This window comes from Anomalospiza imberbis, chromosome 2, assembly GCF_031753505.1.
Source record: "Anomalospiza imberbis isolate Cuckoo-Finch-1a 21T00152 chromosome 2, ASM3175350v1, whole genome shotgun sequence".
NCBI classification, from domain to species: Eukaryota; Metazoa; Chordata; class Aves; order Passeriformes; family Viduidae; genus Anomalospiza; species Anomalospiza imberbis.
Window position 1 is genome coordinate 78,427,216 of NC_089682.1, and position 24,702 is coordinate 78,451,917.

At 52.1% G+C, this 24,702-nt stretch overlaps 1 protein-coding gene across 5 annotated transcripts; it reads left to right on the forward strand.

Annotated features, from left to right (window-relative positions):
• Positions 1-316: 316 nt before the first annotated feature.
• Positions 317-24,516, forward strand: GPR156 (G protein-coupled receptor 156). Of its 5 annotated transcripts, XM_068181947.1 has the most exons (11): positions 317-331; positions 8,421-8,565; positions 8,675-8,819; positions 11,443-11,579; positions 13,753-13,888; positions 14,759-14,869; positions 15,882-16,007; positions 16,451-16,546; positions 19,293-19,529; positions 21,706-21,864; positions 22,420-24,516. In XM_068181947.1, the coding sequence occupies exons 3-11, from the start codon at positions 8,715-8,717 to the stop codon at positions 23,596-23,598; spliced, it is 2,286 nt and encodes a 761-aa protein (XP_068038048.1). In that variant the 5' UTR covers positions 317-331; positions 8,421-8,565; positions 8,675-8,714; the 3' UTR covers positions 23,599-24,516. The 5 variants fall into 5 exon arrangements, with proteins under 5 accessions (XP_068038048.1, XP_068038050.1, XP_068038049.1 ...); XM_068181949.1 differs by lacking the exon at positions 16,451-16,546; XM_068181948.1 differs by lacking the exon at positions 317-331 and having other exon boundaries at positions 8,678-8,819.
• The last annotated feature ends 186 nt before the right edge of the window (positions 24,517-24,702 follow it).

Consider the following 24,702-nt stretch of genomic DNA (forward strand, 5'->3'; position numbering starts at 1 on the left):
CCGCCGGCGTGAAATGGGATCCAGCCCTGCCGGGACAGCCCCGGCCTCCGGGCTTTTTCCCCGCTGCCGAAAAGTTTTGTCCCGGGTCAGACGGGAGCGGGGCCGGCGCCGCCGCCCCGGCGGGAGGAGCGCGGCCGCCCGGGCCCCTCCCGCCGCCCGCCTCCCCCGGGCCGGGCCGGGCGGAGCCGGGGCGCTGAGCGGCGGCCGCCGGCGCCGAGCTCCGCGTCCCGCGGCGGCTGCGGGGCTGCTCCCGGCCCGGGCGCGCCGCTCCTGCCAGGCTCCCACAGGTATCCGCAGGTTGGCACCCTGGGTACGAGTGCCGTCCCCGCAGGTGGGTCGGGGCTCCGCCGGGCGCGGTGTGGGGAGAGAGGGGCTGGCAGCCGTGGTTGGGGCTGCGAGCGGGATGGATGAGACGAGGGCGCCCAGGTTACCTCCCGAGTTGCCTTCCTGCCCTGGCGCTGTTCGCTTTGGTGGTTTTGCTGCCCGTGCGTGCCCCTTTGCCCACAGCCCGCGGGGCGCCGCGGGTGCAGCCGGCCGGACCCCAGCGCGGCGAGGCCGCGGGATGGGCTGGCAGCCCCCGAGCGCTCCCGTCCTGCGGCACGGAGCCGTGCTCTGGGCGCGATTTTGGGGGATGCAGAGCTCCTCGTTCGCCCTTCGCTGGCTTGGCTGTGCCCGGAGTGCACCCCTGAGCTCGGAACGGGGCGGGCTTGGGCCGGTGTTTTGTAGCTCTCCAGAAAATAGTGTCCCAAAGGTTCCAAGCAGCCCCCGGGAGGCGCCTGTAGGAGCGGGAGCCTGCTAGCACCTGGCGATGGGAAAGGGCTGCCTTGCAGGATGCAAAGATGTGAAGCTGCAGCGCTAGGTCAATTTGTGCTAACCAAACTGCTATTGCCTGGGCGAGCCGTGTGCCTTTCGGAGTTCAAAACAGGGGGAAGAAAAGTTACAACCAACTCCACAATGCAGCAACCTGCTGGGTGGAGAGGGAGAGAGAGGGACCCGTGTGCCCTGGATTCACCGTGCTGCTAAGGGGTGAGACCCCCGCCAGGAAACACTCCAGGACCCAGCTTGTTTGCTTCTCCTTGGCTGCCAGAGCATGACACAACTCCCAGGGACTTGGTCACCTCTCAGGGAAGCGTGGCTCATGGACCCAGAGCTGGATTTTCCGCTCCCCCGCAGGTGCTCTGCATCCTCAGAGGGGCAGGGAGGAGGCCAAGGGAACCAGATCCCGGGTAACCGGGAGCTGCCAGTGTTGAGTTGCAGCTGGCATTTCTAATGCAGCCTTGGCGCAGCTGCCACATCCCCTCACCCACCTGCTGCCGGGGCACTGCATGCTCTGCTCTTACGGTGCTGTCAGCTCTGTCCTGCCACAGTTTACAAGTAGCACTTTTCACACGGGTTTGGTTGTGCTTCCAGTTTCGGAGCTGCCCCTCTCCACCCCTGAGCAAGCCTCACTGCTGTCTGCAGGGAGCCAGGCTGGCAGACCTCGTGGAAACCTTGATGTGGCCCTGCCCCTTGGTGGGGGGCTTGTTTTGCCCAGCAAGGAGACTAGAAGCCTGAGCAGGGCAGCACTGGGTGCAGTTTGGCAGCCTGTGGTACCCGGGAGCGGAGCCAGAGGAGCTGTGGATATCTCTGGCTTTCAGAGCCTTAAGTCAAATCTGTCTCCTAGGGGAAAATATGCCCTGCTGCTTGGTCATCAGGGGTAAGGTGAAAGAGCTGTAGTGCTCTGTTTTCCTGCCTCTTTAAGGACTAAATGTGTCACTTGATTTCCAAAATCCTGCCAGATTTCAAAAAAAAAAAGTAAAATAGAGAAAAAACGTGCTGACCTTGTTAGGGCTAGAAGCTGTCCCTATGCTTGGGGCTGTGTGGCTTTGCAGCCTGGCCATCCTAGCCCTGTTTGTGAAAACACAGGTGTGCTGGTGCTGCAAGGGAATGGTGTCTGATTGCATGAGGAGCAGCTGCAGCTTTCTGCCAGCTTTGGAAAGGGAGAGCTCTTGAAGGCATATGCTTAATGTGAAGTATATCTTTATGGAGATACTACTTCTGAGGTCTTTTCCTCCTCTGCATTTGATAGCTCGGCAGTAAACAGCTTCACTGGGGGTGAGCTTCTGCTTTTAATTAAGTCATACACAGCTCAACCACAAGGTAGATCTCCCTTGTAAATCAAACTTCTAAATCATCAGGCTTTTTTTGCCTCTTATTCATGGTGGCTCTCTAAAGGTGGTACAGTTAAGACAGAAAAAAATTGCAGGCTTCACCTTCCTTTACGGCTGTTTAGCATATTCCCGTTTGTTGGGCTGGTGCTAACACCCCAAAGGCAGAGGGAGCTGATGTGAGGAAAGGATGTTGGAGCCTCCAGCAGTAGTGCTTGGGGCTGAGCTGTGCCTCAGAGCAGCATATTGGGGCACATGCCCAAAGGAGAAGGCAGCAGCAGTTGATGGGAATGGCCTGGGAAAACCCACAAAAAGGTTTCTGAGGCAGGTCATGCATGTGGATGGATGGGAGCAGGTATAAAGGCAACAGAGGCACCAGGAATGGGCACAGCCCTGAGACCTGGTGATCCTGCACCAGTCACAGCGCCTTGAATCAGCGTCCTGGTGGAAAAGTGTGAGTGTCACACAGCCACGGTGGAGTCCTGCAGCCTCTTTATCCTGTGACAAGGTGCCAGCCTCTCTGGGACAGGGATGTGGGTGTGATCCGTGGCAGGGATCCAGGATTGACCAGCCTGGCAGATGGGGGGGCTCATGGTTTGCCTGCAGCAACTACCAGGGCAAATTGTGAAGCAAATGCTTGGGGATATTTACACACCTCCAACATTGCTTCTCTTTGGCTGTGCCTGGCAGTGTGGCGGCAGGAGGTGTGTTTCTGTGGGCATCAGGCATGGTGGCCATGCATTTTGGCCCTGTTGCCAGCCCTGGCCACTTCTGCCTCTTCATGGTGAAGGTGCAGTGTGTTTCTGGATAGGTAACCCCTGCCATCCCACTTTCAGGTCATCTGCCACATGCCCAGCACTTGGGATGGAGACCTTCCTGACTCAGGGCTTGGGAATGAGCAGGGAGGCTGTCCCATGGAGGCAGAACAACACCTACAGGTGTGGTCTCGCACTAATAAATGAAATGATTGATGAAGTTGTTACGGAGTGAAGAAAACCCAGGATTTTTCCCCAAGTGGTGAAAAGCCTCTGTGTGTCCTTCCTATCCATGCAGCACAGCTGCTGCTGCCCCGGCTGTGGGCAGAGGCTTGGGCATGGGAGCAGCACTGCTCCTTCTCGGAGTGGTGCTTGGGGTATGTCCCCTGACCATTTCTGGGGGAGGCAGCCGTGTCCTCCTTGGCCCCGAGTGATGAGGCTGCTGTCTCGCAGCAGAGATCCCACTGCCTCTCTCACTGGCTGCAGGAAGGTGAGCTTCCACCTGGGGGTACCATGGTGTCACTAAAATTCGGCTGCAAGGACTTTTCTGGCTGTTTCCTGCTGTCGCGTGGCTCTGTGTGAGGAGGCTGCCAGGCCACCTGGCCAAGCAGGGATGAGCTCAGCTCGAGGGGCAGTGGGGTCCCAACCTCTGGACTCCCAGCCCCCTTGGGGAGGCAGAAACCTGGAAGTTTCTGCTCATTTCATCCACGTGCTGCTCTGCAACTGCTGCAGCTGGACACGAGGGAGGGCTCAGATCTTCGAATGGCACAAAGTCACTCCCTGGTAGCTCCAAGGATTTGATTTACCTCCCCATCGGCTCTGGTCATACTGGTCTCATTTGTGGCATGCTCCCTATGCCTCTTGGTATTCCCTCCTAATTTTCCTTCCTTTGAGCATCTCCAATCTATTCTGTCTCTGTTTCTCACACGCCTGTCATTGTATAGCAATTATGGTTAGAGAGTTAAAAGCCTTATCAGCTCCTTAGTGGGAGAAGTGCGAGTCAGCTCCTTGCAGGACTGACATTACAAAAAAAGTAATGTGGGATTTTTGGGATTTTTTTGTGCATAGAGGTTCCTTTAATTCAAAATGTAAACCACAGAACTGAAAAAAGCCAAGTGGGTATTCAACGTGCACTTACAAAGTTAAAAAGTCTAGAGGTAGAGCTAAATGTGCCAACCTTGTGCAGTCCTCACAAGATGAGGGAGCTACAGTGGACAGACAAACAGTAAGATCAACATTCAGAAGTTACTGCCTTCATGATATTGGGACATGCTTCCCAAAATTATAGGAAGCTTGAAAATCTCACCTAGCTTCAGTCAACACAAAATTTCAGGTTTCAATCACACACTGAGTTCCCCATGCATGCAGTGAGAAGCACCTTGTCTTGCATCTCTGTCTTTCGTGTGCAGTGGGTCCTGCAGCTCCTGGTGGTTATCCTCACTGAGCTTGCTGTGTGTCTGTGAGGTATGAAGGTATCTGAGGGGCCTGGAAGTGGCCCTGAAAACCCCAGGGACAGGAGCAGAATGAAGCACGAGCACAGGACAGACCCTGAGAAGAAGGGTGACAACTTTGTAGCTCCCCAGTGTTCCTGGGAATTCAGCCTTTGTAACCCAGCTTTTAGGATGATGTGATGGGTTTCTTGGTTTTCTTTCTTTTTCCTTTTGTGTTTGCAGGGAAAAGCATGAAAATGTAGGTGCCAAAGTTTTAAATATAAATTAAAAATAATCTTCAGATATGCTGTGTGTTTAACTCACAGTTTTTAAGTAGCTTCATGGCGGGGGGTGTTGCAGCAAGTCTGGCTTGTGACTTTTTTTGATCACCTGGGGGTGGCATATTGCAGGTTTCTCAGGCCAAACTAGAAGGGATCTTGTTGGACAAGAAGAGCAGAAGGAAAAAGCAGGAGCCTGTCTCAGAAGCACCGGATTTTGAATTGCAAAACCCCATCCTGCAGTGTTTGTGTTGCCGGAACAGTTATCCGGCTGATTTCCCACTGTCAGCGTGCAGCCCGGTGTCCTGAAAGCCGCGGCTGCTCTGCACCAGCAGAGCTCCATCTCCCACCAGGACTGGCAGTAGCAGCACAGACCCCTCATGGGTGAGCCGAGGTCTCCTGCTCCCCTCTTGAGGCAGCAGGAGTGGCTCTGCCCTTTGCACATTACTCCTTCTCCCCAGTTGTTCTTCTCTGCCTCTGGCCACACAGCCACCTTCCCAAAAGTTCTTCTCAGCAGATGTTTCTCCAGATGTGCTCCTTGCAGAGGTGTGCATGTATCATTTCTCTGTTGGGGTTGGTGTGACCAGGATTGCAGAGCTCATGAAGACTGGCACATTTCTGAATGCGAATGTTCTGTTGTCTGTGATTTGACATCTTTGGTTTTGCACCTTTTGATTTGCCAGGCAACTATGTCACCCTTGGGAAGAAGACTCTCCTTCAACACTGCATCAAAATGAACCTGTTGGGGTGAAAAGTTCCTTCTCCCTGCTCTGGGTCTATACATGCTGCACCAATTTTTCAGCTTCTTTAAAGGCTTTTTTCCTCTGTTTTTTTCCCAAAAGAAATGTTTTGAGAGGGAAGAAGAAAATTTGAGAGAGTCAAGATGTGCATTTAGATTACATCAATTGCATCTATTTTGAGGGCTCTTTATGTGTTAGTCTACAGTTACTCAGCACTGTTAGATAATGGACTTGGTGATTTTTGAGGTTTTTTCCAACCTTAGTGATTCTGTATATGTCCCTTGAAGTGTTCAACAAACATGTAGATGTCGTGCTTAAGGACATGGTTTAGTGGAGGGGTTGGCAGTGCTGGGTTAATTGTTGGACTTGATGATCTAAGAGCTCTTTTCCAACCTAAATGCTTTTATGCTAAGTATTCCTGGGTCTCGACAGATCTAAGGAAACAGGTTTTCCAGGCCTGGAGATCAACCATTGAGGTGACCACAAATTGCTTTTATCCAAATACTGTTTCTAGCAGTCAGTGCTTCACTTTTATCTGAGAAAATGGTGGTGCTAATATTTTTCATGTGGTCCCGTCACTTGTTTCCTATCGAGTTTTGGCTTTTGGATCATGTCTGCGTGCAAGCCAATGCTCCTCTGTGGCCAAATACTTTCCACGTCCCAGACAGCTGGCAGGTGCAAGGCCACAGAGACCGAGAGCAGCAAGGGCAGAGCAAGGCAGGCAGAGCTCTCGGGTCCCTTCCAACACAAGCCATTCTGTGATTCTGCTCTGGAAGTGATCTATCAGAACTGGTTGGCATTTTAAGTCTTAAAAACACTCACAAAAAAACAAACCCCACAAGTCTCTGTTCTCAACAGTCCCTTTAATTTTAAGGATTTTACCTGTGTGGGGTTTTACCTGTGTTTTGGTCTGTCCTGACAACTATTGGCCAGCCTCAGCCTGAAGGTCAGTGACCCCCCCAGAGTGCTGGTCCCCCTTGGATGCTCTCCAGGCTACAGAGAAGCATTCCTGCCAGCTCTCACAAGAGGCAGGAGCTGGGCTGGAAATGCCTGTTGCCTTTCAGCAACAACTGCACTGATGCTTGCTTTGTTGCATACTAATGACCACTAATTACCTCAGCTTGTTATCAACTTTGTGTGGGAGCCGTTTTCAGAATGCAGGGGTGGGGGCTGGGGAGACCCCAAGGGGCTTCTGCCCTCCAAGGGGTGGCCTCCTGGGTGGATGAGGGCTCAGCTGGTGCTCCTTGTGGTAACACCTCCATTTGTGAGCCACACGAAGGCTGTGCCTGCTGGCCTCATGCCAGCCTTGGTAGTGATCCACCTGCCAGGTGTGTTCCCCCTCTGACTTGGCAGAAGGTTACAAGGAGTAATAGGGGTTTTTGTCTTTAAACCCACCAGGGGCATGGGGAGGAGCTGAGCCCCTTGGAGGCTGGGCAGTGCTCACCTTCAGGTCTTCTCAGCATCAAAGATTCAGTGTCCCTCTCCTACCCCCATCCCCAACCACTCCACACTGTCCTTTGGTCTCTGAATTGTTCAGCTGGAGCCTGTCTCCTCCTCTCCACTGCACTTCCAGCATTTTAGCAATCCTGGCATTCACTGCAGCAGCTGGATATCTCCTGCAGCCATGGCTTTTGTCCAGTCACTCAGCCTGAGCTATGGAGGGCATGAAAACTCCCAGAGGATGATCCTACTGCAAAGGGGAAACACCACAGTTTGCTACAATCTAGAGAGAAGAAGGCTTGATAGAGCTGGGTGGCTTCAGCACTCTTGAAAAACACATCTTTACGCACCATGTGTGTAAAACTTGTCTGGCTGATGTGTGATACTGTGTTTGTAGGACACAGCGAGCTGATCTCACGCTGGGGGGAGTTCTGGCAGGAGCAAGGACAGTGCCTGGACCTGCAGTACACGAAGGCTTCTGCCAACCAGAGAGCTGGGGTTATTGCTTCAGAGGTGGGTCTGCTAATTTTGGACAAATAGCCCACTTAGCTTGATGTGCTTGGGTTGGGACTTGTAAGCAACTACTCTAAAGCTGAAAAATCAGCCTACACTCGAGCTGAGAACAACACCTGTAGCTTTTCTGTCATTTGAATCTCAATTATGCCCCATGACGAACATCAGGTTTCAGACCAGGTCCTGGTAACCATGCTTCTTTTTAATTTACTCTTTCTTTGCTCACATAATGACAAGAGTTTTTCCAAAGAAAGGACTTTGAAGGAGAGGGCATCACAGGTCAGGAGCAGCAACAGGGAAGGTTAGAGCACTGGCCAGTACAGGGGATGCTCAGCCAGGGAGCAGCACCGAGGAGCATGATAGGGATAATTTTTTCCTCCCACCTGTTGTTAGGAGCAAATAGGGAGTGAGCTATTGCGCCTCCTCCCCTGCTGCTAAATGAGGGAGACTTGCTTATGGTCGTGCACTGGAAGCTAATTAAACCTGGTGACAATGGTAATTGAGTAAGGATGCTTGAGGATAAGTATGACCTCATGTCTAAAATGGTAATGAGGCCTATTAAAATCCACACCAAAAAGAGAAATGAAAGGGGGAACAGAGGCAAAGGTGGTGCAAAGGGAGCAGGAGCAGGCAGGGACAATACCTGCCAGCCAGAGCACCGGGAGGGAGGGAGGGGGAGCATGGAGGTGTCAGGCTTCTAAATCTCCTTAATAAACAGTCAGCTCTTCAGGTAGCCAGGCTGCATCTTGGGCCGAGTCAGCCAAAACGCTGCGTTCAAGCACCTTCCCCTCTGCTCACCCAGGCCTGGATGTAGGTCCTGGTAAGGGATGGCAACACTGGTTACTGTTTGTTGTTGTCTTCACTGGCTGGTTCTCTGCTGGAAGAAAGGGATGTTCCATGAAACCAGCAGTCACTGCCAGCACAAGGAGGGTTCTTGCAAAATGACCCTGAAATTGCTCCAGTGCAGGAAAATACATTGGCAAAGGAAAGATGCAGTGGGTTTAGGGTGCCAGGGTGCCATGTTCCTTCTTGGACCAGTACAGCACCTAATTTCAGCTCCCAGCTGGGATATAGGGTCTGGGGGCCACTGTGACCCTCCACAGGTGTTGTTTTGCAGGCTGGTGTAGCAGTGCTGGGGATGCCACCGTGCTCTGTGGGAGCCCGGGTCCTGAGCTGACTCTCCTTGCTGCAGAGGACACCCAAGGGACACTGTCAGGGGACCCTTCCTGTCCTGGCTCTGGATGTGCATCACATCAGTTTGGGTAAGCTCAGCCCCAGGCTGTCCACAGACCCTTCCCTGCTGACAGGGAGGGATGTGGTGTGTGCCAAAGGTTTCTTCTTGCTGGAGAAAACCAACACTCATCCTTCCAGCAGGGCAAAGTTACGGCTGGATGACGACTGAGGATGTGCTATGGAGCCGGGATTCAACTGCTCTGAGCTCTGTGATGGCAGCTCCAGTTTTGGCAGCCAGGAGCAGCAGCAGCGGGCCCTGCAGGAGCTCTGCACTGTGACAGTGGTATGTATGGGTGCAGGGGAGTGCTGTGGGACATGAGGTTTGCTCTGCAGAAGTAGATTTGGGGGAGGGGTAAAGAGGGGGCTGCAGCTGCCAAGCAATCCCAGTCCAGCTGAAAGCAGCACACTGTCACCTGGTTGATAGACAAGACATGCCCAGTCTAGGTGACACCCAGCAATTATCCAGAAGGGGGGAAAGCATCCACGACAGCCAAGTCATGTCAAGCAGCCCTCCCATGTGTCAGCCAGCTGCTCAGGATTGGCCTGTGATGGCCCCATCTCCCCCTGACCTTTCCTGTCCCCTATAACTTCAAAGTGCTTTTCAAATATGAGTAGAGTAGGATTTAATTAAAAGTCATCATCTGTAATAAATGGTACCTTCCCCCCTCCACCAGTAAGGCGGTATAAATGACACTGGGATGCTCTCAATTGCAGCTGCACCACGTGGGGCTGCTGGATGGAGCAGAGAGGCTTGGCCCACTCGGCTCTCCATCACGTCCTGCACGACCATGGGCCTTTAATTAAAAGACTGTAAGCTGCTTGGCTCCTCTGGCTCTGGCAGCCAGCTTACAATTAATATTCCCCCTGCCAGGACCAGGATTTACTCCGCTCAGCAGCCAGCAAAGCGCTCCGTCAACTTCAAGTAGCATCAACATCCAGGGAAACAGCAGTCAGGTGGGAGGGTGTGTGGGAGAGAAAAAGTGGAGATCATAGGGGTGTTTCTGATCCCTGGGTGGTTGCTGGGAATAAGGTGCAGTAATACTTTTGAAAGCAGACAGAGGTGAAAAGATTTTGTTGGTGGGTGCATCTGGAAGTGAAGTGCAGAAGCCCCAGAATGCTGAGTTTGCCCTGCTCACCTCAGTGGCAAAAGCCAGGTGTTACCTTTGGGCTCGAGCAGGTAGGACACAGAAATAGCATGGCATTACAGCTATGTACCAGCCCTGTCAGCTCCAGGCAGGGGGAGGATGGGCCTGATCTGTGCAGAATGATGGGGGTTTTACACAGAGAATCCTGGTGTAAGCAGGGCACTGACCTGGCACTGGACCACCTCCACCATCTGGTGTGCTCTTCATTTCCCAGAGAGGCAAAGGCTCCCCAGGGAGTAGCAAGAGGGAAGAGGAGGTAGGAAGCAGTTCTCAGGAGGGAGATGAGTATCCCCCCAGGGATTCCTCCACGCTGCTGCAAAGTGATGCTGAGATGTGCATGCAGCTGTATCCCAGCAGCAGCAGCAGCAGCAAGCTCTCAGCTGGATGTCTCTCCCAGGCAGGGGTTTGCCTTTCCCAGTTGCCCTGTGACCAGCGTGGCACCAGCATGTGGGCTGCCAGGAGCCTGCAGATCAGCTGTGCTCGTGTGGCAGTGACACATTTTTATGTCAAGAATTATGTGGTGGCTTTAATTCTGCAAGCTGTGCGTTGTTCTTGCTCGCCCAGAGGAGATGAAGCCTGGCTGGGGAAGAGGGACACGAGGCATTGGCTCTAAACAAATGCCTTCCTTCTGCCTGAAGATTTATTTCTAGCTAGGTTGGAAGCAGAAACAGCTCAGACCTTGAAGTAAAAATTGGGAGTTTGGGGCGGTGTCAACTGTCAGGAAAAGTAGTCTTCTGCAGTAGAAATTGGATGCAGGAATACCTGAGAAAGAACTCAGCACCAGAGAAGTTAGTGAGGAGGTGTGCGATCCCAGCTCAAACCCCATTCTCCTCTCTCCCCCCTTAAAGGGGATGTGCCAGCACTTTTATTAAAGTGATGCTTTTTTTAAGGAAAAAAAAAAGTTGGTAACTCACACATGCAGATCCTGTTAAAAATGCAGGAGCATTTTAGATCAGCAGCAGAAGTAGGTTTCTTGTTTCACATGGGATCATTTTATCCATTTTATGTTAATAAGGAGATAGCAGAGAATATTTTAAATGGAGATTCAAACCCATAAGGTGGTTTGTGTGTAAGGAGAGAGGTGCTTCCATCATACCCACTTTGGGAGTGTCCCTCAAAAGCCAGTTCTCAGCTGATGCCTGCCTGGGACCAAGTTAGTTTCCGTCCAGCTGGGAGACGGGTGGATTCCAGCTCAGTGTGTCACTGCCTTTGAAAATTGCTGTCACACTCCCTTTGCTGAGCTCCTGCACCGACTGGCAGCTCTGCTGCTGGCTCCCAGTCACGTCCCCCATCTGATCAGTTGTCTGCTGCAGGGAGGGGTAAGGGTGGGAACCAAGAAGCATCTAAAGAAGCATGATACCAACTGGGGCATCACGGGGCCTTTCTCCAAAGATTTCTTTCCAGAGGACAGTGAGGAACCAGTGTCCATGTTCCTGTGTCTCAGAGGCCGGGCTGCCTGAGATTTATGAATGACTTGTGCAGCTTCATTATGGATTTGGCTAGTTGGCCATAAGAAGAGGGCTCTTGGACTGCTGTGTCCTCCTGAACACTCAGCAAGTGACAGAGCACACGTCCTGTCCACGTACATCTCAGTGGCCCTACCTGCAGGACTTAGTCTGGTGCTGGAGTGTCTTCTTACTGGGAGCTGTGGTTTCTGGCTGAGCAGGATAACTGTGGGAGGGATCATGCTGGAGTAGGGAGCTTCTTTGCTGAGAGCCACAGCAATGTCCTCTTCTTCCTTATCCCTTTTGCTTCCTGCAGACATCGTTTGACCACAGTATGAAAAGCTCCCCATCCTTCTCTGCTGGTCTTCTGGGAGTTGTGTGGACATTCCTGACTGGAGGAGTCCTACTAGCACTCTTTTTTTTCATTTTCACTATTCGCTTCAGGAAAAACAGGTAAGGGCATCCCTCTTCTCCTGGGAGGTTTCCCCTGAGCTGGAGAAGTGGAGTCAGGCTCCTTCAGGACCAAGCTCTAAGCTGATGACCAGATAAGGTTCAGGAGGGTGTGAGCAGCATAGGGCAAGCAAGGGTAATGCCAGGGATGTTGCAGTTTCTTCTATCACACAGAGTTTTGATCACTGGTGGAGACAGTTCTGTTTGGACTGCTCCTTTCCTCCCCAAGGCAGGGTGCTGTAGACAGGATGAAAGGAAATGCCTCAGGAAATGCATCAGGGGAGGTTCAGGTTGGGAACCAGCAATAATTTTTTCACCAAAAACGTTGTCAAGCATTGGAACAGGCTGCCCAGGGAAGTGGTGGAATAACCATCTCTGGACGTGTTGAAAACTGGATGTGGCACTTAGTGCTGTGGTTTAGTTCTTATGGTGGTGTTTGGTCAAAGGTTGTACTTGATGGTCTTAGAGGTCTTTTCCAACCTTAATGATTCTATGACTATGTGGGTGCCCTCTGGCAAAGACAGTGCTGCATGGTCTCATCCAGGTGCTACTCAATAAAACATCAACAGGAGTGGGTAAAAGGAGAGCTCAATTCTGCTCCACGTGCTTGAGAGCATTGCTCTGAGCAGCACAGCTCCATAGCAAGGCCATCATACTCCCCACAATGCGCCATGTCCTTCTTGCTGTTGGGCCACTCATACTTTAAAGATATTGATAACCCTTTTTGTTCCTGGTGGTTGCTTGTACTGGTGGAGAACATGATCTCCATTACTGAGAGAAGCTGGTGGTGAAGTGTAGACTTTTTTTGGTGCTGTTCAGTCTGCACAGAGGAGATAAAAAGTCCTGCTCCTCTGAAGGCAGCATAAATCCAGCAGAAGGCTCGGCAGTTCTTCATAGCTCAACCTTTCTCAGCCAGTGCTGAGCCTTCCTCAGAAATTCTGGATGTCTCTGCTGCCTCTTTGCCACCTTCTCCTCAGCCTCATTGGTCCCTTGGAATTTCAACTGCTTCCTCCTCCAGGGATACATCCCTCTCCCAGGCTTCACCTGGCAAAGCGTTTGCTCTCCATGTGCCATTGTTTCGCACAGAGGTGTACATCTGAGTGCCGCCTGGACTGATGTTGTTTGACGTCGCTGGTGGCTTTAAGGAATGTAATGCTCCTGACAACCATGGTGCAGTCAGGAGGGTCCTGCCTGTAAGGGTTTGTGTTGAGAGCCCTGTGCCTGCTGTGCTGCAGCAGCTGCATCAACTGCATCCCAACTGCATCCCAGTCAGAAGCACTTCATTTACTGAGTGGTGTTGAGTTCAGTGGCTACTTGAATTTATGTTCTCAGAACGTGCTGTAATGAATGTGCGTTATTTATTTGCCCTGCGGTAAATAAATACTGGTCTGCCTCCTGAACCTGGAAGGACAGAGGAGATCATTCTCAGCTGCAGCTGAGAGCATGAGCTGGTGAATATCTTTCTCCAAGGGCTGAGACATGGTGAGGAAGGCAGGGAGGGAGAGAGACAAGTTGAACCCCAGGCTTTGTGACTGCAAGACAGCAAGTCAGGGAGAGAAAAGTAATGACTTGGCATCAGGTCAAAGGGGCAGAGCTATTGGAGGGGATGGCAGGAGGTCCAGCTTTCACTCAATAGGTTTGCTGGGGAAGGGTGACAGGTCATAAGAGATCAGTGGGTTGATTCTTCCCTCCCTGAATACAGTTACAGGATTATGAGTGATGAGGTGAAATTACAGAGGGGAGACTGTAACCTGAACGTTGCTGGCGGCTTCCTGTGCTGAGTGTGGAGATATCTCCTCAGAGGAAGGAGCAGTGGGAAGGGCCTGTTCCTGGAGGCACACGTAGCTCTTGCACCTAAAGCTTACTGCTGGGGACAGTCACCCTGGGCTGTGTTGGTGAGGTTTTCCACCTCTGCCCCTCTGCAGCAGAAGTGTTGGCATAGGGCTAAATGAATACTTGAAGGATTGTGAAGTGCTCCAGCAAGAAAGGGGAGAGGATGGGACCATGAAATAATGGCTGAGCTTTTGGAGCAGTGGTGAACAGCACAGGCTGGGGGTGGACAGTGTGTCAGCATTCCTTGTGACCGTCATCATCCCTGTAAGGGGACCTCACCCCTGTGCTGCCAGGTCATGATGCTCAGTAACTGTCATCAAATTCCCTGCTTTGTTTCCTGGAGGATTGTGAAGATGTCCAGCCCCAATCTCAACATTGTGACCCTGCTGGGAAGTGGCTTGACTTACACAAGTGCTTACCTCTTTGGGATTCAGGAGCCGAGCCTGCCATCTGGAGACTCAATGGAAAAGCTTATTCAGGTGAGCAGGGGTTTTGCTGGGATGGGCACCTTGAGGCATGTACTAGCCTGCTTGTACGTGCTCTCTCCCAGCCAGCTGTCACCTGTACATGTTCTGTCCGAGCCACAGCCTGTCACCACCACGTTGCTCAGCTGGGCTGTGGCTTTCACATATGCAAAAGGCAGCCAGACACTTTCTGTCTGAACGGCCTTCGCTGTTTCGCAAACCACATCTGCACCGAGGAAGGGACTTGAGGCAGGTCCCTGGGGACAGGTCCTGCAGGCAGGCAGGCTGCTGGGCTTGTAGAGGTGCAGCAGGCAGAGGGGAGCACAAAGGGAGATAGGATCTTCCACACAGCCACCACTGCCTGACACAGCACAGGTGCTGTGAGGCTGTGGGTGAGTTTTTTGGCTGCAGATCTTCATCAAAACGCTCACCTGTGTGATGAACCCCCATGTCCTGGCCTGAGGCAGCCACCCTGCCAGACTGAGGACTGGGCATGCACCCATGTGGGAGAGTGGGACGGTGCAGACCCTGCATCCTGCTCAGCCACTGGGCTGAGGATAATTAACGGAGGTTCCAGCAAGTGATTTATGGGTGCTGGGACATTCAGTGCCCCTGCTGCTCACAAGCTGCCTGTCTCTCCCTGCCTGCTTTCCAATGAGAGTCTCTAGGTAGGTAGAGAAAGGTAGGCAGCAGGCATGCCTACAGAGGAGTACTTGCCTTTCAATTTATTTCACCCTGTGGTCAGCTTTCTAGTATCTGATATCACCCTCCAGAAATCAGAAGAGTGTAGACATGTCCCCAGCCATCCTTACTGCACCCCAGGCTGGGAGGGTGTGTGGTGTCCCTGTGAGCCCCTTTCAGCCCCCTCGCTCTGACCCCTGGCAGGTGAGGCTGTGCCTGCTGTGCGTGGGGACCTCCCTGGTGTTCGGTCCTGTCCTGGGGAAGAGCTGGCGGCTCTACAAGGTGTTCACCCAGCGGGTGCCCGACAAGCGGGTGGTGAGTACCCAGCATCTGAGGCGGGAAGGGGGGAGGACAGACTTTCCATGGAGAGCAAACACCAGCAAGTTCCAAGCCAGATGAAACTGGCACATGACAGGGATGGATGCCACAATCACAGGTCTGCTTTCACACCTGGCTGGGCATGGGCCCTTCATTTATTCCTGCACAATGAGGCAGGAGCTTTTCCACTCTACAGGCAAGTGGGTGCCCTGCCAGGCTGCCTCTTTCCCAGTGGAATCCCAGCCCCATCACCAAACAATGTTCTCATTTTACATTGGCCACATGCCTTTGTTACACTACATGCCAATGTTTGTGTTCAGGTCTGGGCTGATTGTTCTTCTGCGATTAAAATAAACCAGGTGTCCTCAAAAGCATCTGATCTAGGGCCATCCCCAGATGGAGCCGATCTGCTCTTGAAGGCAGGAAGGGAGTGCTGGGCTCTCCTCTGCAGCACTTAAGAATGAGGATTCAGAAACTGGGAGGGAAATAGAAAATTCGTGCACAAAAAAGTGCACTTACAACTTTCAGTGGTCACTTTCCAGCAGTGAAAAAAGTAGGTCTCAGATGAAAGATGGGACAAGAGGCTTTGCCGGGGAACTGGGTATCAACAAGGACTCCTGTTTCACACTGGGATCTGTGTTAAACTTGCAAAATTATGATCCTGCTAGGTGTTTTTCTCTGCCTTTTTTGTCTCTGCTGATGATATGGTCGTAAGGGATGATAGTCTTGTTTTGGAAGAACTGTTTTCTGTCATAGCAATTACCTGCTATCCACACCATCAGGCAGGGTTTATACCTGGTCTCAAGCCTGATTAGGTCCCCAAGAATTTGGGAGTTGAAGACTGAGATCTTGTGGCCAGCTCAAATGTAGGTGCTGGACACCTGTCTGGGCAAAGTAGTAGGAGAGATGTGTCACTTGAAAGAAACAACAGAAAGGGATCCAAGGGGGATGGAGGTCATTGGTGTCCATTCCTTCCCCACGGTAACTTTTACTTCTTGCATGTTTGCAGATTATCAAAGACCTGCAGTTGCTGGGAATGGTAGCAGCATTGGTGCTGGCAGACACTGTCTTGCTCTTGACCTGGGTGTTCTCTGACCCAGTCCAGTGCTTCCGAAGCCTCAGCGTCTCACTGCGGGTAAAAGGATGAGGAGTGGCGGTGTGGGGTTTTGCTGTGTCCTGTCTGAACTCTGTGGACAGAGTTAGTGGGTGGCCAGGCATTTGGAGGTAGTCTTTGAGAAACAACAGAAAGAAAAACAAGGCAGAAAATCTTCTGTGCACTCTAAAATTGGTTTATGTCTGGTCTCTTACAGAGGTGAGAGTCCACTGCAAAATTTCCAGGTCTGTGCAGATCACCTGCATGACACAGGAGGGCTCCAAGGCATCTGCTTTAGAGAAATGTTTAAGCAGCCCTGTTGGCAGCAGAAGGCCAAAATTATCTCACTTTAAGACTCTGCCCCTGGTAGCACCAGCTGTGACCTCTGCTTGCAGAAATTTACAGAGGAGACCAGCTTAGATGCACCTTCCCATTGGTCTGTGCCAGGCTGCTGCCTTCACTTCTGCCTTTGCCTTGCCTTGTAGGCGACAGAGAAAGGCATGACGTGCTCCGTGAGCCGAGTGCAGTCCTGCGCATCGCTCTATTCCGATCTTTGGCTCATTCTCATTTTAGGGTTTAAGGTATGTAACCTCTTTGACTGCTTCTTGCATTGAATCTCATATCCTCCCTGTCTTTCAGCCTAAACTGTTTCACAGCATTTGTGATTTCGCTGCCCTCCCAAGCTACATGCCCATTGCAGATCCCTGCTACTCTCGTTCACCTCGTAAGCCCTCCTATTTCCAGCCCTTCCTATCTTGGGAAGGGTGAAAACCCTGCTAGCTGCTTTCTCCTTGCTTCACCATCCCCTTTATGTACATTGTGCACATAAAGTCTCTCTAGATCTCTCCCAGCAACCCCCTGAGCTTCATCTCACTTCTTGAAACTCATGTCTTGCCGGTCTTTATGTCACACTCCTTCCCTAAAGACTCCAGTGAATGGCCACTGCCAACGTGGCTCAATCCCTGTGTCCTGTGACTTCAAACCAAGGAGGTGCTGATGACAAGTGCTTGGTCCCCACCTTTACAGGATGCTTATCAGGTTAATTATACCTCTGAGGTGCACTTTCACTGGTGAATCTCTGCACATGGCCAGTCTTTTTCCAGCAGTGTTAGTTATACTGATGTAACTATGTCAGTATAATTGTCACTGTAATTATCTGTGGTCTCATGTGTCTGTGGTATGGCAGAGGCTGGACACATTTCAGAAAGTTGATGTTGGTGAAGCTTGTGAGATCATAGCCTTTTTTTGGGAATGGCTTAATCTCTGCGTGCAGCATGGGCACTTCTTTGTGATTCACTGTAATGTAATACTCACTGACCATCTACCCAGAATCATAGGAAAAAGAGCAGAAAGGGACCTCACAACCCAGCCAAGTCCTTCTACACTTAATTTCAAAGTCCTTAAAAGTCCTCTGGTGTTAGGGAACGTAGGTATTACCTGGGCTGTCTCTGCTGTGTCTGATCAGAGACCTCTGATCAGAGATCTCTGCAGACCTCTGATTTTGTCTGCTTTTTGTGTTAGGGTTTAGAGAGGTAATGTCTCTGCCTACAGCCCTTAAAAATTCTTCTGGAAATAAAACATCCCCATTATCAATTCCAGGTAATCTTTTTAATGTTGCATTGAATCTGGCCCTGTTCCTTCCTACTTACTGGGGGTCATGGAGTACTTCCTTGGTGATTTCTCTGGAGTTAGTCTGGATTTACACAAACGTGAGTGTAGGCTTTATCTCTGTGTACATAGCACTTCTTAGCATCCACAGCAATAATGTGCTCAGCCCTTTGGGAAGACACTCAGTGTATTATCCTGGTTTTACTGGCACAGAGCAATGAAGAGAAATGACTTGCCAAGGACATGCCTGGAATTAGGAGCAAAGTCCTCTGCTCAAGTTTAAAACAAACAAACAAACAAGCCACTGAGAGTCCTAGTTTAGGAGATGGCAACGTTGTTGTCTGTGTCCCAGATAGACTGTATGAATTTAAATGGGACTTCGGTGCTGGTTTTTTCCTGCTCAGGGATTAGGGGTTGCCTTGCCTTTGGGCTGTTTGGAGGTGCCCCATGGTGGACACAGTTATGATCCAGTGCAGATTCTACAAAGCAGGGTCAGGCATCAGCTCAGTTCCCAGCAAGGCAGGTTTCACTCTTACAACTCCACCCTGAGACTTGGTGCTGCTTTGAAGTTGGGAGTCTCACCAGAGATCTGGACGTGAACCTCCCTTGCTTGTGTCCCGCCAGGCCTTAATCCTGGCAGTGGCCATCACAGTCATCAACCAGCCACAGCACCGAGGGTTCAGAAGGGTCTAAAAATCATCTGCATCTCGTGTCACAAAGCACTTCTTGGTGCCCAAAGAACAATGACTCTTAGTAAAAGGCTAACATTTACTGGGTAGCACAGGAATAATGTAGGTCACATTCCCCGTATTCCAGGTCCTTGCAGGAGCTGGGACTTTGTTAGATGGTGTTTCCAAATAAACCTGAAGGCAGACCATGCTCAGGCCTATGGAGGCAGGCAAAAAATATTTGGTGTTTCCTGCTAATGTCATCTAGGGAAGGAGAGGCTTATCCTGCTGGGTAGTTTTATCCTGAGCACACTGGCAAAATGCATGCATGAGACCCTTGAGGAGGAGGGTGGTGAGACAGCCTGCTCTGAAATAACGGCTCTACTCGGGGGGAGGGAGAGCCTCTGTGTACAGGGCACTTCTGTAGTGCCCTTCCCTGCTGCTTTAGTCAGGAAACAGCTAAGGGAAAGGAAAAGAATTGCACCTGGTAGTTTCCTGGATTATTGCTATTTAAAGAGGCACCAAGTACATCCTCTTCCCTCCAGTCAAAACCTCCATTTCTCCTTGCCTTCTTCTTTGAATTCCTTCTGGATATCTTTCCTACTGCTTCAGAGGTATGCTGTTGCTCCTTGATGGCACGCACTGCTTCATCCCTGCAGGGACCCCTGCCTCCTGTCTGCCTTTGCTTCTCCTGCTCCAGGTTGCCCAACGGGTGGCTTATATAATTTCTCCCAGCCATCCCCTGCTCTGTGGCAGCACCTGTTGACCTCTGACTCTTGGCCCTTCACGCCCTTTGGCTGGGACCCCCCATGCCCACCAGCGCCCTCACTCCTGCCCTGTGTCCCCAGCCCCACTCCTGGCCTGCAGCAGCATGCCAGGCGTTTGCTGCGGCGTCACCACCGCACGCTCCAGGTCTGCATTATAGATCAAAGAGCATTAATTAGGATTGCGCTGAGTGTATCTGAGCTCACCGGGCTTGGTGCAACATGGGGGTTGACACCATCAGGCTGTAATTTTCCACACTCTGGAAACCTCTTTTTTCTGTTTCCAGAGTATCCTCCTGCTATACGGGACCTACTTGGCCGGTCTGACCGACAACGTCAGCTCCTCACCAGTGAACCAGTCCTTGACACTCATCGTCGGGGTCAACCTCGTTTTCCTGGCTGCTGGTACCATCTGCTTAGTTCACCGTTTCTTCCGTACTTGGCACAATTTGCTGTTTGGTTTTACCTCTGGAGGCATCTTTGTTTGTACAACCACGATCAACTGCTTCATCTTTGTCCCACAGGTATGCTGCCACCTCTGTCCTGTCACTTGGCTGGAAATGGGCACATTTTCGGAGTTTAACAACAGCAGCCATGGGCATCAACGCACTCACTTTCCTGCTTTTTCCCCAAATGTTTGGACTCACATGCACAGCTAGTTCTTCGAGCTCCACCCCATGCCACCCTGGTGGTTCTGCTTCCCCAAGCAAGTTCCCTGAGTCTCAAAGAATCATAGAATTGTTTGTATAGGAAGGGACCTAAAGATCATCTAGTTCCAACACCCCTGCTGTGGGCAGGGAAGCTTCCACCAGACCAGGCTGCTCAAAGTGCCTTTCAGCCTGACCTTAAACATTTCCAGGGATTGGGCTATCCACAACTTCCCTGGGCAAGCCTGATCCAGGGTCTCACCACTATCATAGTGAAGAATTTCTTCCTTATATCTAATATAAACCTACCCTCTTTTCAGTTTAAAAGCATTCTCCTTTGTCCTGTCACTGTGTCCTTGTAAAATGTTCATCTCCAGCTTTCTTGTTACTTGTCCCCTTTATGTCCTGGCAAGTCTCCAAGGAGTGCAGCAGTGCTGCTCAGAAACCCTCCTGCAGGAACGTGCCACAGGTGACAGCCATGCAGACAGCACACGAGGCAAGGCAGCCCCTGGCCTTCTGCTCCATGTTGGGAGTGGGATCTGTCCTTTGTGCCGTTGTCCTTTCCTCATACCTCACATGCCCACTCGCACCAGGAGCTTCTGCTGCTGGCATCGATGGAGCCGGGCGCAGACCATCCAGATGGCCCAGCCACTCTGAGACTTCTTTGCTGCTGGTGGAACCCAGGGGAGGCTGTCCTCCTCTGCACTTTTGGAGAAAGAAGCTGGGCTTTGCCACAAGCAAGGAGGAGGAGGAGGTGGAGATGTTTAAAGGAAGCCTTTTGTGGTGAGGTGAGGCACTTCTGCTTCCTGTGTCCTCCAGGAGCAGCCTGGTGTGCCTGGCCACCACATTAGTGGGAATAATGCTCCCATTGTTAGAGGGAAAGGAAACAGTTATTTACTCAGTTGAATGTTTGGAGGGATGTTTGGGCTCAAGGACATGAGGTGAGAAAGGGAGGAAGAGGTGAAGCTGAGGAAAGCACATCTGTGCAAGGGAGGGCTCAAGGGATCTCAGCAATGTATATAAATATCGATGGGGGTGGAATAGGGAATGGGGAGCGAGGCTCTTCTCAGTGGTATCCACTGACAGGACAGGGGACAATGGGCACAAACTGAAACACAGGAAATTCTATTTAAACATGAGGAAAAGGCTGGAGTTTTTTCTGTAAAAGTTGTAAAGCACTGGAGCAGGATGCCCAGAGAGGTTGTGGAGTCTCCATCCTTGGAGATACTCAAGGCCCAGTTGGACACACTCATGAGCAGGCTGCTCCCTCTGACATTGCTTGAGCAGGGCACTTGGGATGATTTTCAGAGGTCCCCTCCTGCCTCAGTTGAGGCAATGTAACTGCAGAGCCCCCAAGCCCTTAGATGAGCAGCCTTTGGGAGCAAAGATCCAAACCTCCCCTGGTGAGCTCCAGGCCTGCTGCCCATGCTCTGCCAAGCACCAGGTCTCTTGGACTGAGGGTGGAGAAGCTGATGAGCTGTACTTGCATTCTGCCTGTACCATTTTTCTGTGGGAGCCTGGGGCCCTTGAACATTTTATTTAACTTGGATCTTTTAATTTATTACCTTGTTTTTCCTAATGGGCTTGCTTTTCTGTAGCTCATCTGAGATCGATAAACAGCTGGAGCTGGACTGCACAAGGCTTCCAGGCGGACACTAGATGAGAAAACAGATACTAACCATTGCTGGTTTTCAGCTTGTCACCAGTGATTCAGGGATAAGGGGGCATGCATGACACTGTCTTTGTCTGTCAGGGAGTGGGGGAGAAGAGTAAGGGGGCTTTTACAGTGTGCTCAGCAGTCTCAGTGCAGCCAGGCACTGACCCTTTCCTGCATTAAAAGCTGGAGCCAGGAGCAGGCTCAGATGGGTGGGAGGCTCCAAGTGACACTGCAGCCCCTCGCCCAGCCATCTCTGGCTGGCTGTCTCTGCTCCCCCGTCACACCCTGCCTTTGTCTCCCCCTCTCCGTCCCTTTGTCTCCTTCGAGCTTGAGCTGTGCCTGCCTCCCGCTGTGTCGGCTGGAGCTCTGTGGATAACACCCTCTTCTACTCCCCAGCTCAAGCAATGGAAAGCCTTTGAAGAAGAAAGCCAAACCATGAGCCACATGGCAAAATATTTCACCAGCCCGAGCAGGAGCTGCCGCTCAGTGTACAGCGAGGAGCAGCTTTACCAGCTCATAGGGGAGAAAAACTCTATGAAGCAGCTGCTCACCGAGGTATGGGGCTCTGCCGCACCCCCTCCTCCAGCTTCTCCCCTTCCTTTTTGTGGGCTGAAGGCTTCGCAGGGTGGGAAGCCCTTCTTTACACTCCTGTCCACACTGGTGATCCCTCACCAGCCTCTTCCTTTCTGAAGGGAAGAGCTCCTTTGTTTTGTCACACTCCAAAGCACCACAATTTAGGCATAATTTGGAGGGCTTAAAAAATTCTGTAGGGAGGAGCACAAGAAAGCCTGGTTCCCACAGCCTTGTCAAACATGGTTAATTGGAGGGGAGATGCTCTGTCTCAGAAAAGCCCCCAGCCTCCTGCTCTGTCACCTGCACTGCATGGGCAGGAACACTCCAGCCTGAAGAGCTGCCTGCCCAGTGAGCCCCTTCCCACACACGCGTCTGGGGGGCTGCAGGGGAGGCTGAGGTCACACATGCTGCTGGTGTGGCTCTTGTCATGCAGAGAGGGGTGATTTTTTTTTTTCTGGCAGTGCCTGCTTCCAAATTGGCAGCGTTTTCCTCCTCTCTGCCTGCCCCACACTTGACAGGCTTATTTGTTTGACACAGAAAAACGCCGTGATCGAAAGCCTGCAGGAGCAAGTGAGCAGCGCCAAGGAGAAGCTGATGAGGCTGATGTCTGCGGAGAGCGGCTGTGACCCCCGTGTGCTGCCAGCAGCTCCCTGCACCTGGAGCTCAGGGCAGCCTGGGGATGCACCAGGGGACTGCTGCCCCCCGGATCCAGAGAGGGATGAGTGGCAGCCCCCCTGTTTGCTGGGTACATCACCTCTTGGCAACAATGCTCAGGCCCTCCAGAAAAATGCAAATCAGGAGCCTGTTTGCACTCAGATGCTGCTTTTTAATGCAGGGGACAGCACTGAACGTGGCCTGAAGGATGTCCAGGAGTGTGGGACACCTGCAGTGCAGGGGCAGCCTCCAGAGCAGCTGCCAGGCCAAGACGACTCAGCTGGTGTAGCCTGGGAATCCCCCAAAGTCAGCTATGTAAACAGTGAGAAGCTGTGGGAAATCTTGCAAGAGTTAAGCTTGGATGGCAAAAACTACAGCCCGACCTTATCTGCAGGACCCCTACTTGGTAACCGGGGCACCTCAGGCGAGCAGGGAGAAACATGGGTGGGCCGGGAGGGCTACCCAGGCATCCACACACCCCTCGGCCCCTACCTGGCAAGGCATCAACGGAGGATCCCATTGCCCCCTGCCTCCGCACGCTTCCCTGGACACGTCTCCCCCCATGCCAGCTGCAGGGTGAAGGAGGTGGGCAGCTGGGGCCGTGGGGAGTCGGCACATAACTCCCTGGGAAAGGGAGGGGACATGGCTGGCAGAGGGCTCCTTCACCGCCCGGCACCATCCCCTGCAGCCATCCCAAGGGAGGCCGGCGTCCAGCCCGAGGGGTGGCTGGGATGGCCCGAGTGCCAGGGTGCTTCCTCGTGCATCCCGCAGGAGCAGCGGCGGTGGCAGGGCGCCCCGAGGGGCCCCGCTGAGCCCTCCCTGCGCTCGCTGTACTATTACCCAGACTCTGACTCCAGCAGCAGCAGCTCCGAGGAAATGTTTCATGGCTGCCACCGACCCTGCTGCGAGGTTTGCTTCCAGAGCCCACGAGGCTCCCTGGACAGCAGCAGCACGGACACGGACACGGAGCCCAGTGACTGTGAGGATCACCAGACGGAGCACCACGGCGGGGCCCAGCCTGTGGTGAATTTCAAAGACGATCTGAAACCCACTTTCGTGTGACTGGGAGCGCCCCTGCCCCAAAGGCAAGTGCTCTCCCACCCCCAAAACACAGCATGTTTTCTGCAATGCTAAAGCCACACATCCCTCTGGGGAATGTGCCTTGTTCTGGAATGGGGGAATTTGCCCCGTTCTGATTTGCAGTGTCAGCCCCAGGCTGGTCAGCCGTGACTGCAGCCCGAGTTTGGCTGACAGGGGGTTGGCAGCACTCAGGGAGGTGGCGGTGGCCTTGTCCTGGCTACTCTGGGCAGCTGCCAGTTCTGTCCATCCTGGTGCCAGCAGTGGAGAAACCGGGGCTGGGGCTCTGTGAGAGCCCAAACTTCATCTCCTCAGAGAGCTTCCCCTGTGAGACCTGCTCGATTCACACTGGCAGGGAGCAGCATCCTGCCTCAGGAGCAACCATTGCTTCTTGCACACCTCTCCGTATGGACCGCAGAGGACTCCTTCCCCCGAGGCTGCCCAAGCAGAGCATCCCACTGGCATCACCCCCAGATGGGGATGGGAGATGGACACCAGAAGCGGTTGCAGGCTGCCACTCACTCACCTGGGCTGTGCTGCTTCTAGGCAAAACAAGGACTTTGCAATGGGGGGGTGCACAGCAAACTTTTGGGTTTTGGTGGGGTTTTTTTGTAGCATCTGAACAAGAAAATGGAGTCCAAAGGTGATGTCTGTGGAGGTGTCTTTGCATTTTGTGTTCTTCAGGTGCATCATTGTAGGTGAGACTCAGGTCAGAGCTGAAGGGAAATACAAGCTAGCCATTGTAAAGGAAGATCTGAAAAGGGGTTTCTTTTTTTACCTTGATTTCTGGGTCTTGTGCCCTTGTGTCTGTCTTTGTATGAATGATATAGTCTGGAATAAGGTTTGTTTAAATTAATATGCTCTGTTTCATTTTTCTCTTAGAAACACCAAGAACCGTAAATCTAGTGTGTGTGCCTTTTTGGGATATTTATCATGGCATTTGAGCTTATTGTTGCCTCCACAGGAGTTCAGGATGCTGAGACCTGATGCCCAGTGCAATATAAACCTTCTGGAGAAAGGCTTGATTAAAAAAAGCAGGTGTTAGAGGAATCGCAGACCTGGTTTTGAACAAAGCATTTTAGCACTGCC

Coding starts and splice junctions, on each gene's coding strand:
- GPR156 (XM_068181947.1), top strand. CDS start 8,715: ATGGAGCCGGGATTCAACTGCTCTGAGCTCTGTGATGGCAGCTCCAGT. Junction 19,530..21,705: donor GCTTCATCTTTGTCCCACAG/GTATGCTGCCAC, acceptor TCTACTCCCCAG/CTCAAGCAATGGAAAGCCTT. Junction 21,865..22,419: donor TGAAGCAGCTGCTCACCGAG/GTATGGGGCTCT, acceptor TGTTTGACACAG/AAAAACGCCGTGATCGAAAG.